Below are 19,020 nucleotides of genomic sequence, written 5' to 3'. Positions count from 1 at the left end.
TCTCTCTCTCTCTCTCTCTCTCTCTCTCTCTCTCTCTCTCTCTCTCTCTCTCTCTCTCTCTCTCTCTCTCTCTCTCTCTCTCTCTCTCTCTCTCTCTCTCTCTCTCCCTCTACCTCTCTCTCTCTCGCTCTCTTTCGCTCTCTCTTCTCTCTCCCTCCCTCCCTCCAGCTGCGGTCCTTCCTGCAGGTGAGGAAGTACAGTCTGGACCTGGCCACTCTCATCCTGTACTCCTACCAGCTCAGCTTAGCCCTGGCCTATCTGGAGAGCAAGCGTTTTGTACACAGGTAAACACACACACACACACACACACACACACACACACACACACACACACACACACACACACACACACACACACACACACACCTTTTAACAATCGCCTTGTTAAAGGAGAGCCAAACCCTAAAACAACTTGATTTAGATTAGGATACAGAGTAGTGATTCGGGTTGATCCTGGTCCAAACCTTGCCTTGGTTGAATGGAGAGCTTAAATGACATAGTTGTCAGTTATTGCTTTTATATTAGCGCTGTGGTGTCCAACAAGTGAGATAAAATTCAAACAGATAAACATTACATTTTGAATATGTGTGATTATTGCAGATGGCAGAAACCTACTGTGTTTTGACGCCATTCGGGGATTCTACCACTTAAAGCAGTTTGTTAGACTGAAAGAAAGATGATGATTTGTTTCCTCATACTGAAACAGTGTTGTTCCTATCTATTCCTCTATTCCCTTGTTTCTCTCCTTGTTCCTGCTTTCCTTGCGTCCTTCCTTCCTTCCTCTGCTGCAGGGACATTGCAGCGCGGAACGTTCTGGTTTCCACTATAGACTGCGTGAAGCTGGGAGACTTTGGTTTGTCCAGATACATGGAGGACAGCTCTTACTACAAAGGTGACGATTCAGCACACACACACACTCACACGCAAAAATACACACACCGCACGCCACAAACACACACGCACAACACAAACACACGCGCACAACGCGCACACAACCCACAAACGCACGCACAATGCGCACACACACACGCACACAATGCAAACACACACACACGCGCACAATGCAAACACACTGCACACACACGCACTCAATCACAGTCTTAAGAGATGATCTATTGTGCTATTCTCCCGTCTCCCAGCTTCCAAAGGTAAACTGCCTATTAAATGGATGGCACCAGAGTCCATTAACTTCAGGAGGTTCACGTCGGCCAGTGATGTCTGGATGTTCGGTAAGCTGCTCCCACTTCCTGCGGTTCACATGCAGTAAATACTCCTTTAAAGATGACAATGGATACATCTCGTGTTTAAGATCTCCACCAATAGCGTGTGTTGCATTAGTCTTACTTTGTGTTGGTGCTGCTGAACGAATCGATATGTCTTGAGCTTTGTCTCCCCCCCCCCCCCCTCTCCCCCCTCCCCTCCTCAGGCGTGTGCATGTGGGAGATCCTCATGTACGGCATCAAGCCCTTCCAGGGCGTGAAGAACAACGACGTGATTGGCCGGATAGAGAATGGCGAGCGTCTGGCCATGCCCCCCCAGTGCCCGCCCACGCTGTACAGTCTGATGACCAAGTGCTGGTCGTACGACCCCGGCAAGAGGCCCCGCTTCACCGAGCTCAAGGCCCAGCTCAGGTAGGACAACCGCAAATGCGATTCTATTTTGGGCGGCAGAAGCTCAGGAGAAGCTGGTGACCTGAAGGCTGCGGGTTCGATCCCCGGCTCCTCCTAGCTTGAGTGTCGAGGTGCCCTTGGGAAAGGCACCTGAACCCCAACTGCTCTCGACGAGCTGGCTGTCGCCTTGCGTGGCTGACTCCGCCGGCGTCGGTGTGTGAATGGGTGTGTGAATGTGTGTGTGAATGGGTGAATGTGAGGCAGTATTGTAAAGCGCTTTGGGCGGCCACTGGGTAGAAAAGCGATGCATTAAGGCAGTCCATTTACACTTGCATTTGTACGGCACTTCATATTACTAGAATCTCAAAGTGCTGCAGAGAAGTGCAAATAAAATCAATGAGAATAAAAGCAATTACAACAATTCAAAATGACCAAAAAATGGTTTAAAAAAGAGAACCTATAAAAGAAAATTTGGCAAAGTGCTTTTTTAAAAAAAGTAGGTTTTTAGGTTTGGTTTAAAAGCAGCTGCAGTCTGTTGGGGGCCCTCAAGTGGTCAGGGAGGGTGACCCACAGTGTAGGGGCCGCAGCGGAGAAGGCCCGATCCCCCACGGTGTGGAGCTTGGTCCTTTTGGGTTTGGGGAGTGTGTGCGCGGATGCTGAACGGGGGGGTACCTGAGGCGGTCTGGGGAGTGAGTTGATCCTGGAGGTAGAGGGGGGCATGTCCGTGAACGGAGCGAGACCTTGTGCTCAACACTGAGTAGCACAGGGAGCGCGTGGGGTCGGACGGTGTGGTACTGCTGCCGTGCTCACTCACTTAACCCTGAATGACTGGGAACTCGATACAAACGGGTGCAGTGTGTCCTCGCCCGGCTGGGGCTCCCCAGACTGAGAGCAGATCGATGGGTGATGGGGCCGGCCCTATCGGGTCTCTCTCGCAAAAGAGGTGCCTTACCTCGATGAGCCTCCCTGAACAAATAAAGGCAGATGGAGAATCGATATATAGATCAGTCCCTCTAGAAAAACGCGGCGTTTTTTTGTGTTTGTTGCGGCCAAAAACCCTTGATTATGCGGCACGTTTTCTTAAAAAATGCGATGAAATATGCGGCATATTTATGCCATTTTATGCGATGAAATTGCGGGAACTTGCAAAAATTGCGGGAACTTGCGGAAAATGCGGGAAATTGTGAAAAATGCAGCTTTTAGATGGCGTTCACGTCGCATAATAACAGGGGGAAATGGCTGCTCTTGTGTAAAGTAAACGCAAAATTCTTCAACTTTCTGCTTAGATATATGTGACTTTTTTGCAACGAAAATGCAGGGATTATGAAATCATGCAAGCACTTGAAATCATGCACGTGCGGCATATTTGAAAAAATGCGGCCCCTGCATGAATATGCAGACTTTGGCTGAATATGCGTTGAATTATGCGATCGCATAATTGCGTTTTTCTGGAGGGACTGATAGTTATCAAAGTTGCCTGTATAGAAACCGCCCGTAAGCAGGCCTCCAGAAAGTAAAGGAACGCTTCGGCGACAGGCAGCACCATAACTCATATTCAAACCAGAACGACCAGCCCTGATATTAGACCAATCACAAGTCTGTTTCGAAGCGGCCCAGGGTCATTAGCCTGGCTACCATTAGCATTTCAGCATACTCAAGGAATATTGCGCTCATGACCTTTGCCCACATGCAATATATTCAGAAAATGCACATGTCTAGTTTCTTCATAATATTTCATCTTACAATTTTGTTACTCTATCGGTTTGTAGTATAATAAGAACGCCTGCTGTATTTCACTCTTGTCCGAAGACTACTACATCTATACAGTCTTTGGTTGCAATTGTGCAATTGTTTTGGTGTTAACATGAACCTTTCGGCTCGTCTGGTTCCAGAGTGTCGTGCCCTTCATGGTGCGTTGCAACGCTAGGGAACCCACCCCACCTCCATATATCATCCTCAGGGTCCACAGATTTATCTCCCTGGCTTAAACGGCTGTCTGTAAAACGTAGGGTTTAGTTTTCGGCTGCCTCGTGTCCTGACAAATCTTTATGACGCAGCAATACCACTAGCGGCCCTGAATATACCGTCTGGGATTGATAAAATACCCTGTTATGTTATAGTGCGTGGGGTTTGCTTCACACCTTAGTAAACATAACGCAGACAGGGATTATTCCCAGCATTCCCAGTTTCTCCTCAGCGTGTGTCACGGATATTCATTCGGGTTAGAATATATCTAAAGAATCGCGCTTCAGGGCGAGATGAGGCTTGCCACTCCTTCCGTTGTAGCAACAATATTTATTCAGGGATACCTGTAAATGGGGGCACTTATTTCACAATTAGTCGGACAGAACACCTCTCGGTGTCTGGGAGGAACTAGCCAATGAATCACTGCATCGCTCCCTGTGGAGCGTGATGGATTGTATCGCCACCCAGATGTGATCCAGACACAGAGAAACCGACACGGGTTTCACAGGAAACGTGAAGACAATGGAGACAAGCTCTCCTCACTTCTGAAGAGGGATTCAGTGGCTAGTCAATGGAGCCGGGTGTTAGAAATGTGGGCAAAGGGCTTCAGTGGGTTCACAATATGATAGATATGTATTTATATATAAATAGCTATATATTTAAATATTATAAATACATATATGTTTTTGTCGAAATTTCTGTGTATAAAAACAAGACATCACTAATTCTGATGTCACCAACACGCTTGTATGGATAGAACAATGCTTTCCTGCCAAAACTGCTTGTGGGGCCTAACACAGCAATGCAAAGCATGCTTATTCACAATAGTTTTATTATGAATACCGCAGCTGCGAAAATCCTCTTGACCAAACTGGGCTGGGGAATCAAGCCAAATTTGAACCTCCACAGTCTAAAGTAAAGATATGAGGGGGAACCCTCTTTACACCACCCCAAATCTTGTTCTGCATATCAATATACACTTGGGGTTTGGGTTAGAAACCACCAATTATTTTTCCAGCATGGTATAGTGTGCCTCAGCACAGCTTGGTCTGAGGATATCAAGCATCTTGCTTAAAGGGGACCTATTAGGCTTTTTCGACTTTTATGACCTATAAACGTTGTTATAATGATTGATAGTCATGTTTAACCATACTAAAGTGTCAAATAACGACGTACATGCATTTCGATTATTTCCCTGCTGACAGTCTGGGGTGGCTGTGCAGAGCGCTAAACACTCGGGACAACGTTTGCGATTCACTTGTTCCCATTTCCGGGAAATCATCTACGTAGAGGCACTCCTGCCACGCCCCCTTATGCCTGGTCAAATCTGCCCCCGCGCGCGCGCTTCAAGGAAGGTAACCAATCACAACGGAGTTGGGTTGGCAGGAGGGGGGCGAGGGGGCGGAGAAGGACGAAACCGAGCGTTGACAGAGAATACTGAAAGCGCCCAGATGAGAGGAAGAGTTTCCTGAAAATCTACATCTTTTTTTTTTTTTTTGTGATTCGTGTCAGGTTGCGCTATAGGAGTCATTAATAAGAAATTAAGACCAGAAAAGTAGTATAATAGGTTCTCTTTAAGGATTGGCCGTTTCACATACCCAATGAACATTGCGGAAAGTCCATAAATCAGCACTCTAAACACAGTAAACGCTATTTAATTTCAATATCCGCATCATCATCAAGAATCACATCATTTAATTTCCTTGGGAACACACACACACACACAGTCACACACAGTCACACACAGTCACACACACACAGTCACATACACACACACAGTCAGACACACACACACAGTCAGACACACACGCACACACACACACACACGCACACACACACACACACACACACACACACACACACACACACACACACACACACACGGAGGTGGTTACGAGCCTAGAAGCAGCGTGAGTCACACCTCTGAACGCCATCCCCTGTTTTTCATTCTTTCTTGCTTCCTTTTTTTTTTTTTTCTCCTTTTTATGACCTCAGCTACCCTGGCCTCGTCTCCCCCTTCCCCACCTCCTTCAACCCCTCACCCCTTCCCCCTCCCTCCCCTTCGTCCTCATCCTCGTCCCCGTCTCTGTGCTGCTGCCACTCAGGGGGGGCCGTGCACAGCCAACAGCCTCGGTTGGAGCGGTGGCTTTCAGGGGCGTTCGTGTTCAATACCCCTGCACGTGCGCTCTGAGATCACCGTCCATCGCAGAAGAGGAAATCACATTTGAGTCGTTTCAAATGAGTACGTCTTTGAAATTTGCGGTATCGGAATACTATATCGGAAAGTGTATTAAGTTGATCAACCTTGCCTTGTAATCTGTCGCCTTGCAACCGTTTGTATTTGCGTCAAATCGTCTTGTCGTACGGCCATAGCTGAGCCCTGTGTCTCAGAGACCGAGGCAGTGTGTACGGGTTGTCGTGCCTATTAAAAGAATCCTGTACGGTTAATAAAGGGATGCATATGAATCGGTTAACGTTTGGTGGGTCCAGTATTTTATATCATAATACCAATTATAGAACACTACTGCCAACTATGCAAACCCTAAGCTTCTGCTACATTTTTCCTTGAGGGCAGAGAGAGTGTGTGTGTGTGTGTGTGTGTGTGTGTGTGTGTGTGTGTGTGTGTGTGTGTGTGTGTGTGTGTGTGTGTGTGTGTGTGTGTGTGTGTGTGAGTGTCATGTTTAACCATACTAAAGTGTCAAATAATGACGTACATGCATTTCGACGTATTCCCTGCTGACAGTCTGGGGTGGCTGTGCAGAGCGCTAAACATTCGGGACAACGTTTGCGATTCACTCGTTCCCATTTCCGGGAAATCATATACGTAGAGGCACTCCTGCCACGCCCCCTTATGCCTGGTCAAATCTGCCCGCGCACGCGCTTCAAGGAAGGTAACCAATCACAACGGAGTTGGGTTGGCAGGAGGGGGGCGAGGGGGCGGAGAAGGACGAAACCGAGCGTTGACAGAGAATGCTGAAAGCGCCCAGATGAGAGGAAGAGTTTCCCGAAAATCTACATATTTTTTTTTTTTTTTGTGATTCGTGTCAGGTTGCGCTATAGGAGTCATTAATAAGAAATTAAGACCAGAAAAGTAGTATAATAGGTTCTCTTTAAGGATTGGCCGTTTCACATACCCAATGAACATTGCGGAAAGTCCATAAATCAGCACTCTAAACACTCCAAACGCTATTTAATTTCAATATCCGCATCATCATCAAGAATCACATCATTTATTTTCCTTGGGAACACACACATACACACACACACACACACACACACACACACACACACAGTCACATACAGTCACACACACACACAGTCACACACACACACACAGTCAGACACACACACATAGTCACACACACACACACACACACACACACACACACACACACACACACACACACACACACACACACACACACACACACACACACACACACACACACACACACGGAGGTGGTTACGAGCCTAGAAGCAGCGTGAGTCACACCTCTGAACGCCACCCCCTGTTTTTCATTCTTTCTTGCTTCCTTTTTTTTTTTTTATGACCTCAGCTACCCTGGCCTTGTCTCCCCCTTCCCCACCTCCTTCAACGCCTCACCCCTTCCCCCTCCCTCCCCTTCGTCCTCATCCTCGTCCCCGTCTCTGTGCTGCTGCCACTCAGGGGGGGCCGTGCACAGCCAACAGCCTCGGTTGGAGCGGTGGCTTTCAGGGGGGTTCGTGTTCAATACCCCTGCACGTGCGCTCTGAGATCACCGTCCATCGCAGAAGAGGAAATCACATTTGAGTCGTTTCAAATGAGTACGTCTTTGAAATTTGCGGCATCGGAATACTATATCGGAAAGTGTATTAAGTTGATCATCCTTGCCTTGTAACCTGTCGCCTTGCAACCGTTTGTATTTGCGTCAAATCGTCTTGTCGTACGGCCATAGCTGAGTGCTGTGTCTTAGAGACCGAGGCAGTGTGTACGGGTTGTCGTGCCTATTAAAAGAATCCTGTATGGTTAATAAAGGGATGCATATGAATCGGTTAACGTTTGGTGGGTCCAGTATTTTATATCATAATACCAATTATAGAACACTACTGCCAACTATGCAAACCCTAAGCTTCTGCTACATTTTTCCTTGAGGGCAGAGTGTGTGTGTGTGTGTGTGTGTGTGTGTGTGTGTGTGTGTGTGTGTGTGTGTGTGTGTGTGTGTGTGTGTGTGTGTGTGTGTGTGTGTGTGTACACAGTGGGCAGCTGCCAGGAGCTACAGTCTTTCAAAGGCTGTAGCTTAGGAGGGAGGGGAGAGGGAGAAGGAAAGAAAGGGATTGGAAGGAGAGATGGAAAGAGGAGGAAGGCAGGCCAGCTTAAAGGCTGCGCTCCCATGGTCAAATCTGTAGTCGTTGACAGGAGCTTCCACCGGTTTTCTTCCCACTGATCAAACCACGATCTAAATTGAAGTCATTTGGGCCTGATCCCGGTCGGATTACCTCGTAAACCCTGTGATTTTGTCTTATTTTGATTAATCATTTTTTTTGGGTTGAGGGTGGGCACTTTGCTCTCTCCCGCCGTTGGTGAGTACATGATGTTGGAACTTTTTTCTTTTTTTGAGATTCATTCGTTTAAACGCCCTGCTGAGCTTAACTATGCCTTTCCATTAGCGCCCTTGGCATATGCTGCGACTTGTAGTTCGACAACTATTACCGAAGGATTTTGTCATTGTAGACCAGAGTCTAACTCGGCTCACACGAATCGGTGTTCAATTCATGAGGTGTTGAAGCATTAGAAAATGAAGTGTGCAATCTTGGCCCAACTTTTCAAATTTCCTCAAAGCCGACGTGTCACCCCCACTGAATCCGGGCCACATCTGGTGCGCAAAGCCCTTTAATGTGCTGCAAAATGTTTGACATTTATGTGATTGTATTCATCACTGCCTTTCACATGACTCCAGGCCCTTTATTTTTCAAGGGCACATCTTAAGTCAGCTCAGCACGGCCACAAGAGGTCCTTCACTGCCGTGGCCTGTGTAATATAACGTACAATATAACGCAAGGAATAGGGGTTTCAATATCATTGATATTTCTCATTATTTATTAACCTGTTTCACTGATGGGTGAAACAAGAAAACTTACCATTTCTGTTTATCTGAAGTGTAACCAGACACTATTGGGGACGGCAGGCCATACCACGCCAAACCAAATCAATGCCATCTGATGTCATGTGAACATTATTATTAATAGCAAGTGACTTCACAGGAAATGTTTCAGCCAATTAAGAAGAGCTACGATAGTGTTTCACTCTCACCACAGAGGGTAGTCGTCCCTAAGGCAGGGATCAAGTGTTTGAAAGTCCCATCGCTGCAGTAAGTATTCACCATAAAATGCCCCACGTTTTCAACACTATCATCCCGTTTGTGTAAGGCACTACGAACAGAAGACCTGCGGCCTCATGAATGCATTTCCTGAGCATAATTATGCCATCTGTCCAGAAGTATTGTAAGACTTGTGTTCTACCGTAGTCAGTAAATATAGCCCGTTCTAATGTCTGTTTTACAGGTCAAAAGGTGTGTATAAGCCGGTACCTTAGCGACAGAGACTAAAGGTTACTTTGGCCGATAAGTCTGCTTGCAGTACAGTTTACTGCACCACAATGCTCATTCAGAAAGATAAACCAGCAGGGCAGTACCCAGACGCCGTCGGCTATAGTAACTGTGGAACACACCTCTAAACCATCTCTAAACCAGAATTGCCCAGACCAGAACACACCAGGGCATGCTGCCCATTGGCCCAAAACCAAGCAATTCAAACCGGTGGAGGAATGTCTGACGGTGTTACCTTATAACTCGGAGTAGGTGTTACACGGGAGAGAGCACGGTTTCCATGCCAACTTGCCCTATATAAGTAAAGCTAAGTAGCCTCTTGTTATTCCAGCTGCGGATAGTCTGAGAGGGGGGGGGGGGGGGGAGAGTTTAATGTGCATACACATTAAACTACGTATGCATATATGAATGCATCAACTATACACATATATATATATATATAAGAACTCGCATACTTAAACCTTTTTCAATGAATGTTAAAAAATCGGGAAACTTCAGAGTACCACATCAGGTTATTCTACGGTACAGTTTTCAATCGAGAAAAATTAACAAGAGACCACAGTGGATTTAGATATTCATCTATTTTAATTGTCAGTAGCACAGCTGTTGGTGTTTTGTTTTTTTCTACCTCAGATGTTGATTTAAAAGACAGAACGTCAAGAGAATGACACAACAACACACGCACACACACACACACACGCACACGCGCACGCACACGTGCAGAGAGAGAGCAGGATAGGACAGGAGGTTGTGCCTCTGCCAGGAATAGGGCTTCCCCTAGAGAGAGCGAGAGGCAGAGAGAGAGAGAGAGATTGTCTGTGGAATGTGGGTGTGTGTTTGTGTGAACCGTCTGGATTCATCTCCCATGGAGTTTGGTGACACAAGGATCACCAAACGCCCTTTGTTCTCTCACTGTCTTTAATTTTGTATTGACTATTTTCCCATGGCGGAGGTTAGCTCGTTTACGTTTATATACAAAGAAACAGTGTGCTCTCTGTCTGACTGACTTCCATCCTTTTTCATAGATTCATAGCTGATTCATGTTCTTGTGCACAGCCTGGATAATATTGTTTGAATGGGCCTTACCCTAATTCTAGCATCTTAAAATGGTATACTGTGCATGTGTTTGCACGTGTATATGTATGTGTTTTATTATGTGCACTGGAAACACAGAACGCACACACACACACCATCACGTGAAACCTAGCCAGCACAAAAGAAAACCAAACGACAACGTCTAATGACGACTGGTGACATAAAAGGCACACGGCGGCCATCAAATAGGAAAGAAAATCGTTTTTTGATATCAGATAATGTCGTTAAGTTGTACTGCTGTCCTACGTCAATGTTTCCCTCCCAGCACCATCCTAGAGGAGGAGAAGGCCCAGCAGAAGGAGAGGAACCGGATGGAGCTGAGGCGCCAGGTCACCATGTCATGGGACTCCGGAGGCGCTGAGGAAGCCCCGCCCAAGGTAAGACGCTGGGGCTATACCGGGGTGTGCTGTGTGCGTGGCGTGCGTGGGTGTGTGTGTGCATTTGTGCTATCTACGTTTGTTCGTTTATCTGTCCGTCTCCTCACGATAACATCCGAAAGCTCTCTCGCTCTCTCTCTTACTCGCTCTCTGTGTCACTGTCTCTATTTCTGTGTCTCTGTCGTCCCTCTGTCTCTGTCTTCTCTTTCTCTGTCTCTGCCTGTAACTCTGTCTCTGTCTTCTCTCTCTCTGTCTCTGTCTGTAACTCTGTCTCTGTCTTCTCTTTCCATGTCTCTGTCTGTAACTCTGTCTCTGTCTTCTCTTTCTATGTCTCTGTCTCTGTCGCCGGCTCTCTGTCTCTGTCTCTGTCTCTGTCTCTGTCTCTGTCTCTGTCTCTCTCTCTCTCTCTCTCTCTCTCTCTCTCTCTCTCTCTCTCTCTCTCTCTCTCTCTCTCTCTCTCCCTCTCTCTCCCCCCTTCAGTGTTGATGTGCCTGGGTCTATAAACAGCAGCTCACGCATAGAGCAAACAATCTCACTTCAGCACTCATTGTCTGGCACTGTTAGACTTTGCTCTACAATGTTTGTCCTAATTTCTTTGTCAACAATTACACCATCCCTATTGAATCCAAAGGGCCTGAGCACTTACTGTAGTATGAATCTGTAAGTGGATATTTGAATCTGTCAGTGGTTTATTTTCTTGTTGTCTGCATTAAGTTAAGTAATGAAATCAAATGACTTGGAATGTACTTCAGCCTCAGGATTCTGGAATCACTAGTTGGGCTTGTGCACCGTGTCACTGTGCACAAATAGAACCTCACAGGGATCTGAGACTTGGTGAAAGGGTATTCATCTGACATGTTCAAGTTGTTGAAGATATTTAGTTCCATGTTGATGTCCAGCAGATGGCAGTGTGGGTTCAAAGGGTTCTTTTAAAGGGGACCTATTATGCTTTTTCGACTTTTATGACCTATAAACGTTGTTATAATGATTGATAGTCATGTTTAACCATACACAAAAAACGATGTTGATTTTCGGGAAACTCTTCCTCTCATCTGGGCGCTTTCAGCATTCTCTGTCAACGCTCGGTTTCGTCCTTCTCCGCCCCCTCGCCCCCCTCCTGCCAACCCAACTCCGTTGTGATTGGTTACCTTCCTTGAAGCGCGCGCGCGGGCAGATTTGACCAGGCATAAGGGGGCGCGGCAGGAGTGCCTCTACGTGGATGATTTCCCGGAAATGTGAACAAGTGAATCGCAAACGTTGTCCCGAGTGTTTAGCGCTCTGCACAGCCACCCCAGACTGTCAGCAGGGAATACGTCGAAATGTACGTCATTATTTGACACTTTAGTACGGTTAAACATGACTATCAATCATTATAACAACGTTTATAGGTCATAAAAGTCGAAAAAGCATAATAGGTCCCCTTTAAAGCTCCTCTTCCTTGTCCAGAGACAGAAACAGCTGGCTCAGCCCCATACCATACAAGGCCTTTGTAGGTTCCACATAAGTCAACTTTACTTGCATAGCCATTATTCACAGTTAGGTTCAGGTGCTTCCCACGCTATGCTATACAACCACCCCGAATCCTGATCCCTCTATAGGGCAGGAAATGATCAGGGATGAAACCACGAGAAGGAACAGCGCCAGAGGGATCCCTCCTTCCAGAGATGGCTAGGAGTGCAATAGGCAGATGGAACAGACACATTGGTAGCACAACGAGCAAAACAATCAAAGTTAGTTAGTTAGTAGGATGGGAAAATCCTAACCTTTTGGAAAAGTCCTCATATTTTCAGATTTTTCTTCTGATCCTCTTCTATTCTTTTTTCGACCCTCGGCCTGTCTGTCTGTCTGTCTGTCTGTCTGTCTGTCTGTCTGTCTGTCTGTCTGTCTGTCTGTCTGTCTGTCTGTCTGTCTGTCTGTCTGTCTGTCTGTCTGTGCATGCACCCGATGTACTCTTTCTGTTCCTTGTTTTGTCTCCCTCCTCCCTCCTCCTCCCTACGATTCTCCTCCCTCTCTGTCTCTCTGTCCCCTGTGTGTCTCTCTGTCCCCTCTCTGTCTCTCTGTCCCCTGTGTGTCTCTCTGTCCCCTCTCTGTCTCTCTGTCCCCTGTGTGTCTCTCTGTCCCCTCTCTGTCTCTCTGTCCCCTGTGTGTCTCTCTGTCCCCTCTCTGTCTCTCTGTCCCCTCTCTGTGTGCTCCTCTATTCCTCTCGCGGTGTGGTCCAGTGAAGGTAGAAGCCCATTTGTACCACCTGAGGAATTCACCAAACGTTAATGTTGAGCCTCCCTCAAATACACTTCCACCAAGGGAAACTCTCTCTTCAACCCCTTTTGCACAAACATCATCTTAACACATCAGCCAACCAACCATAAACCAACAGAGACCAGTGCTGTTAGCATAATGTTTTCTGTGCGTGTGTTTGACGTATCGAGGACTTGATGGTTGTAAAAAGGGTTGCGACTCCACCAAAGTCCTCTGTTGACTGTTGGATCGCGAAACATGTTTGCCTTCTTACTTGTTCAACCACAGGGTGTTCTTTTTTACGGTCATGTTGCCAGCACAACGATTTTTGGTGGACGTTCGTCGTAGTGTTTGTTGCCCACATGTTCCATCCACATCTAACCCCCCCCCCCCTCCCCAAAAGACCCAGCAGCCAAACCCAACAAGTAGAACCAAGAGATCCGCAAACAAAGCATGCCATGCCGTTTATACCATTGTTCCTTCCATGTTTATATGCTTGCATTTCAAGCAAGCGTTTCTGCGTTTGAAAGGGTTGCAATGACCGATTGCCCGTCCGTGAAACACCGTGTTCAGATCAACATCTAACCCGGCCACTCAACATAGCTCTCATCCAGAGGCGGTCGGAGAAAGGAAAGGCCCTTTTACGTTTCGACTACAGTGTCACACTTATTGAACTGGATTTGTTCTTCGCGTGTGGCCAACTATTTATTAGAAAAATGCACATTTCTTTGTTTGTTCATCCTCTCCTCTCTCCCTTCCTCTCTCTCCCCCCCCGTCTCCCTCTCTCTCTCCCCCCGTCTCCCTCTCTCTCTCTCCCCCCGTCTCCCTCTCTCTCTCCCCCCGTCTCCCTCTCTCTCCCCCCCGTCTCCCCCTCTCTCTCCCCCCGTCTCCCTCTCTCTCTCCCCCCTCTTCCTCCCTCTCTCTCCCCCCTCCTCCCTCTCTCTCTCTCTCTCTCCCTCTCTCTCTCTCCACCTGTCTCCCTCTCTCTCTCCCCCCGTCTCTCTCTCTCTCTCTCCCCCCCGTCTCCCTCTCTCTCTCTCCCCCTCCTCCCTCTCTCTCTCTCCCCCCGTCTCCCTCTCTCTCTCCCCCCTCCTCCCTCTCTCTCCCTCCTCCTCCCTCTCCTCCCCTCTCTCCCCCAGCCGAGCCGGCCCGGTTACCCCAGCCCCCGCTCCAGTGAGGGGTTCTACCCGGGCCCCCAGCACCAGGGCCACTACCAGGTATGCGGGGCCCCTTCTGTCTCCTCAGGAGTTACGGGTGCCCTCAACAGCGCCTGAGACCGTTCAGTCGATTTACGTCGTGAGACATCTGGGGCCGACGTCTGTCTGTTCTGTGGCTGGGGGTGAACTTTACGCTGGGTACACGCAGCGTATATTGAGGGGGTTATTAAAAATAAGAACAGACATAAAGTATGTTGAATGACGTATGGTATTCCGTGAGCGCCTCGATATCCTTTTGGGTTTAGTTCTTGATGTGGGAATGGATTTGTGATGTCATTTCTTCACGGGGATAGGGTTATTGTGTACTTAACCTTCAGGGGGCAGCGACCCTGACATAGTAGTCCAATGGGTAGTTGGTGCTTAATTAGGCTCCTTAATACATCTCTCTCTCTCTCTCTCTGTCTCTGTCTCTGTCTCTGTCTCTCTGTCTGTCTCTCTCTCTCGCGCTCTCTGTCTCTCTCTCTCTCTGTCTCTCTCTCTGTCTCTCTCTCTCTGTCTCTCTCTCTCTCTCTCTCTCTCTCTCTCTCTCTCTCTCTCTCTCTCTCTCTCTCTCTCTCTCTCTCTCTCTCTCTCTCTCTCTCTCTCTCTCTCTGTCTCTCTCTCTCTCTCTCTCTCTCTCCCCCCCCCCCCCCCCCCCCCCTCCCCCGGTCTCCTCTCCCCCAGATGTCGGGGTACCCGGGCCCCCACACGCTCCCCTCGGTGCCCAGTGCCCTGTACCCGCCGCCCGCCGCCCTTCTGGACACGCACCACGCCCACACCCACCCCCGGCACCACGTCCACTCCCACGGCCCCCACCTGGGCCCCCACCTGGGCCCGGCCCACGGGGCGGACATGGCCCTCTGGGGCTCCGGCCTGGAGGTAGACGATGCACGGGGCCACAACGCACGGGGCCACAACGCACGGGGCCACAACGCACGGGGCCACAACGCACGGGGCCACAACGCACGGGGCCACAGCGCACGGGGCCACAACCAGCTCCTAGTTCTGACCAAAGATGGCCGACACCGCAGAGAGTTAACTCAATTAACTTGAGAATTGATTCGGCAAAATAATTAACTGTCAGTCCCTCCAGATATATGCCGCATAATCCTTGATTATGCGGCACGTTTTCTTAAAAAAATGCGATGAAATATGCGGCATATTTATGCCGCATTTTATGTGATGAAATTGTGGGAACTTGCACAATATGCGGGAACTTGCATAAAAATGCATCTTTTCGATGACGTTCAAGTCGCGTGATTACGTCGATTCATAACGTCCCCATGGCAACAGGCGTTTTTCTGGCCGGACTGAACTATAAAAAAAATAAAGTTACTGAATGTAAGTCAGCATCAGTAATCAGTAGTGCCTGTATTCATATTCAATGCGTAGTCTCCTGTTAGCTTACTGAATGTAGATAAATACTTCCCTGATCTAAACTTCGCTTCAAAGAACCCCAAAAACCAAACTCAATGTCTGGCACCTTCTACATCAAACGAGCTGTGTGTGTGTGTGTGTGTGTGTGTGTGTGTGTGTGTGTCTGTGTGTCTGTGTGTGTTATGTGCCGTGCATAAAAATGAAACGGGTTTGATTTTCATCTGCAGTACATAACATACACCGAGCTCCCTGCTTTGTCTCTGTGGAGTTCTGTGAAAAGAGGGATCAACGCTCCGTTCACACCCATCATGTTCATTATTCCTGAAGCGCTTCTTAGCCCTCTTACTTTCATCACCGTCTGTCTGTCTCCATATCCCCTTTGGTGTGTGTGTGTGTGTGTGTGTGTGTGTGTGTGTGTGTGTGTGTGTGTGTGTGGTTGGTCATCCGTTTGCATGGGAACGATCGTATGTGTGTTTGTACGAGTGACGCTTTGTGCGTGTGTCTCCGCTTGCCTTTGTCTGCGTGTGCGTGTGTGTGTGTCTGTGTGTGTGTGTGTGCCTGCGTGTCTGTGTGTGTGTGTCTGTGTCTGCCTGCGTGTGTGTGTTTGTGTGTGTGTGTGTGCCTGCGTGTGTGTCTGTCTGTGTCTGTGCCTGCGTGTGTGTGTGTCTGTGTGTGTGTGTGCCTGTGTGTGTGTGTGTCTGCCTGTGTGTGTGTGTCTGCCTGTGTGTGTGTGTGTGTGCGTGTAGGACCCTGCGTTAGACATGCTGCCCTGTGTGGGCCAGCCGTGCCTCCTACGGGAGGACCAGCTGTTGATTCAGCAGCAGCAGATGGAGGACGACCGCAGGTGGCTGGAGCAGGAGGAGAGGCTGCTGGTAACACACGGCCATACACGACCCCACACGACTCCACGGCCTACTGGTTAAGGACTTGGACCGGTGACCGGAGGGTGGCCGGTTCGAATCCCGACCGGTAGTCAAAACTCAAATGTGGACGGGGGGGTAGTTGTGCAGTACTCTCCTACGTCCTCATCCAGGGATGAGGTGCCCTTGAGCAAGGCATCTGAAACCCCCAACCTGCGCCCCAAAAAGAGGGACAATAAAGGATAACTTAACTTAACACTCCGGCACACCGGCCAATCAGGGGCTGGCCTGACGAGGTCGTCACAGAGGGCCCCATGTTTCTGTAAGGCTTCGAGCGGAGATGCTGTGTTTCACGCAGCCTGTGGTCAGAGGATGGGTTGCTGGTTCCTCAGCACCACTTCTCTGCCAAGAGTGGAGATGACCACAGAGTTGTTTTTTGGTGGAGGTATTTCTGAGCAGGCGAATCGCTGGGAGCTTGCTACGTCCTGGGTTTTGGCGTGTCGCTTATATAGAGGTGGTGAATCATTCTGGACGCACAGTAAGGGACGCTTCTCTTTACGGCAGGAGGAGTAATACTGTAGTGGAGCGCGTTGTGGAGGAATGCGAGATTCCATAAACTTTTGATTGAACCCCATCGCCTCGTTAAACAATTAAATAGCGATTTAAATACGTCAACCACATGAGAAATATAATTTGTTATTTTGGCAATATGCTGTAGCACAAGTGTTTGAGAGAGAGAGAGAGAGAGAGAGAGAGAGAGAGAGAGAGAGAGAGAGAGAGAGAGAGAGAGAGAGAGAGAGAGAGAGAGAGAGAGAGAGAGAGAGAGAGAGAGAGAGAGAGAGAGAGAGAGAGAGAGAGAACAGCCAAGTTAGTTAGGGGAAGGGCTCCGTCATTACCTGAGCATCCATAGGGGGGGTGGGGGGGGGGCGGGGGGCGGGGGGGGGGGGGGGGGGGGGGGTTGAAAAGGATCGACTTGGGAAATCAGGGTAGTTATGCCCACAGGCTCGAGGGCAGGGTTTCTGGCTCCACCGTTTCTCCCTCGCTCGCCTCGCCCCCTGGGTCTCTCTCCCCCTCCCTCTCTCACCCCCTTCCTGCCTCTCTCACTGCCTCTCCCTCTCACTCCCTCTCTCACTGCCTCTCCCTCTCACTCCCCCTCTCTCCCCCTCCCTCTCTCACCCCCGTCCTGCCTCTCTCCCCATGCCTCTCTCTCTCGTACTCCCTTCCTCTCTCTCGCCTTGCCTTTCTCTCTCTCTCACTCCCTCATGCCTCTCTCACTCCCTCTCCCTCCCCCTCCCTCTCTCTTAGTTTTTGTGAGCCAGTATCCAATATAAGCGCAGGAAAGTTGCAGCGACGTCTTAAAAGTGTTCTCCCTGTGGCCGTGCTGACGGCAGCCTGAAGCTAGTCCTGCGGTCGGCTCAGAGAGCACAACTACAGCAGAGAAGAAAAGCTTCTCCGGAGGGAAGCAATTTGGGACATAACAAGATCTTTTAACATGCTGGTTTTCAAGTCCTGTCTAGGAAGGCTGGTAGGAGAAGAGTGTGTGTGTTTGTCTATGTGTACAACATGTGTTCGGGTTTCATTGTCGGGTTGTGCCCAGTGAAACGGCGTGTTTGTCGATGCATGTACGCCCTTGTATTTGTTTGGTTTCGGACCCAAACGAATGGCATCATGTTGTTTTCATGCGTCTCCCTGGTTCGTTTGCTCATTCATTAACCTGCTGTGCTCCACGCAGACACGTTTTGATGTGGTTGTTCTGTCGATCATTGAGACCGAAGAGCAGTGAATGTCTCATTCTTATCCTAATTTTATCTTATGGAATACTAAAACAAATTTTCGTTTGATACGATGTTATCAAATTATATTGCTTTTCTGTGGTCCACATTTTTACAAATAATGAAGTCCAGATTTTAATAATAAGGCCTTGTTTGCACGGTTTAGAATATAATGGTTTAAAAGAAATAGTGCATAGTTATTGTTTTTTAGTAATTGTTTTAGTTTGTATAACATGACAAAGACGTGTCTGATATCTGCCAACTCTAACTGGGTGTGTTTGTGTCTAGAAGCCAGACACCAGAAGCTCTCGTGGAAGTCTGGACCGAGAGGACTCCGGACTGCAACCACCGGTAGGTCACTCCCCCTCTCTCTCCCGCTCTTCCTCTCTCTCAATCTCATTCTGTCTCATTCTCGTTCTCGCGCTCATTCCCCTTCTCTTTCTCTCTCGCTCATGGTCTATCTCTCGCTCGCACTCTCTTGTTCTCTCCCTTTCCTCTTCTCTCTCTCTCTCGTTCCTGTTCTCTCTCTCTGTCTCTGTCTCTGTCTCTGTCTCTGTCTCTGTCTCTCTCTTTCTCTGTCTCTGTCTCTGTCTCTGTCTCTCTCGCTCTCGCTCTCGTTCTCGCGCTCATTCCCCTTCTCTTTCTCTCTCGCTCATGGTCTATCTCTCGCTCGCACTCTCTTGTTCTCTCTCTTTCCTCTTCTCTCTCTCTCTCGTTCCTGTTCTCTCTCTCTCTCTCTCTCTCTCTCTCTCTGTCTCTGTCTCTGTCTCTCTCTCTCTCTCTCTTTCTCTCTCTCTCTTTCTCTTTCTCTTTCTCCCTCTCTCTCTCTCTCTCTCTCTCTCTCTCTCTCTCTCTCTCTCTCTCTCTCTCTCTCTCTCTCTCTCTCTCTCTCTCTCTCTCTCTCTCTCTCTCTCTCTCTCTCTCCTAACACTAGTGCTAGTGTTGATG

At 48.5% G+C, this 19,020-nt stretch overlaps 1 protein-coding gene across 10 annotated transcripts in view; it reads left to right on the top strand.

The window, feature by feature from the left end:
* Nucleotides 1-19,020, top strand: part of LOC115545331 (focal adhesion kinase 1) — a 54,956-nt gene that overhangs the window by 28,450 nt on the left and 7,486 nt on the right. For 7 of the 10 annotated variants that reach the window (XM_030358360.1, XM_030358359.1, XM_030358357.1 and 4 more), the window contains 9 exons: nt 169-284; nt 792-892; nt 1,140-1,229; nt 1,427-1,631; nt 10,521-10,632; nt 14,007-14,084; nt 14,748-14,942; nt 16,187-16,312; nt 18,361-18,423. In XM_030358360.1, coding sequence (XP_030214220.1) covers nt 169-284; nt 792-892; nt 1,140-1,229; nt 1,427-1,631; nt 10,521-10,632; nt 14,007-14,084; nt 14,748-14,942; nt 16,187-16,312; nt 18,361-18,423 — 1,086 coding nt within the window. The remainder of the gene's footprint in view (nt 1-168; nt 285-791; nt 893-1,139; nt 1,230-1,426; nt 1,632-10,520; nt 10,633-14,006; nt 14,085-14,747; nt 14,943-16,186; nt 16,313-18,360; nt 18,424-19,020) is intronic. The other 3 variants (XM_030358362.1, XM_030358363.1, XM_030358358.1) reach the window with 2 other exon arrangements.

Source organism: Gadus morhua, chromosome 6 (genome assembly GCF_902167405.1).
Source record: "Gadus morhua chromosome 6, gadMor3.0, whole genome shotgun sequence".
In the NCBI taxonomy this organism is placed as follows: Eukaryota; Metazoa; Chordata; class Actinopteri; order Gadiformes; family Gadidae; genus Gadus; species Gadus morhua.
The sequence above is the reverse complement of the archived record's forward strand: the minus strand, read 5'-3'. Positions and strand labels throughout refer to the sequence as shown.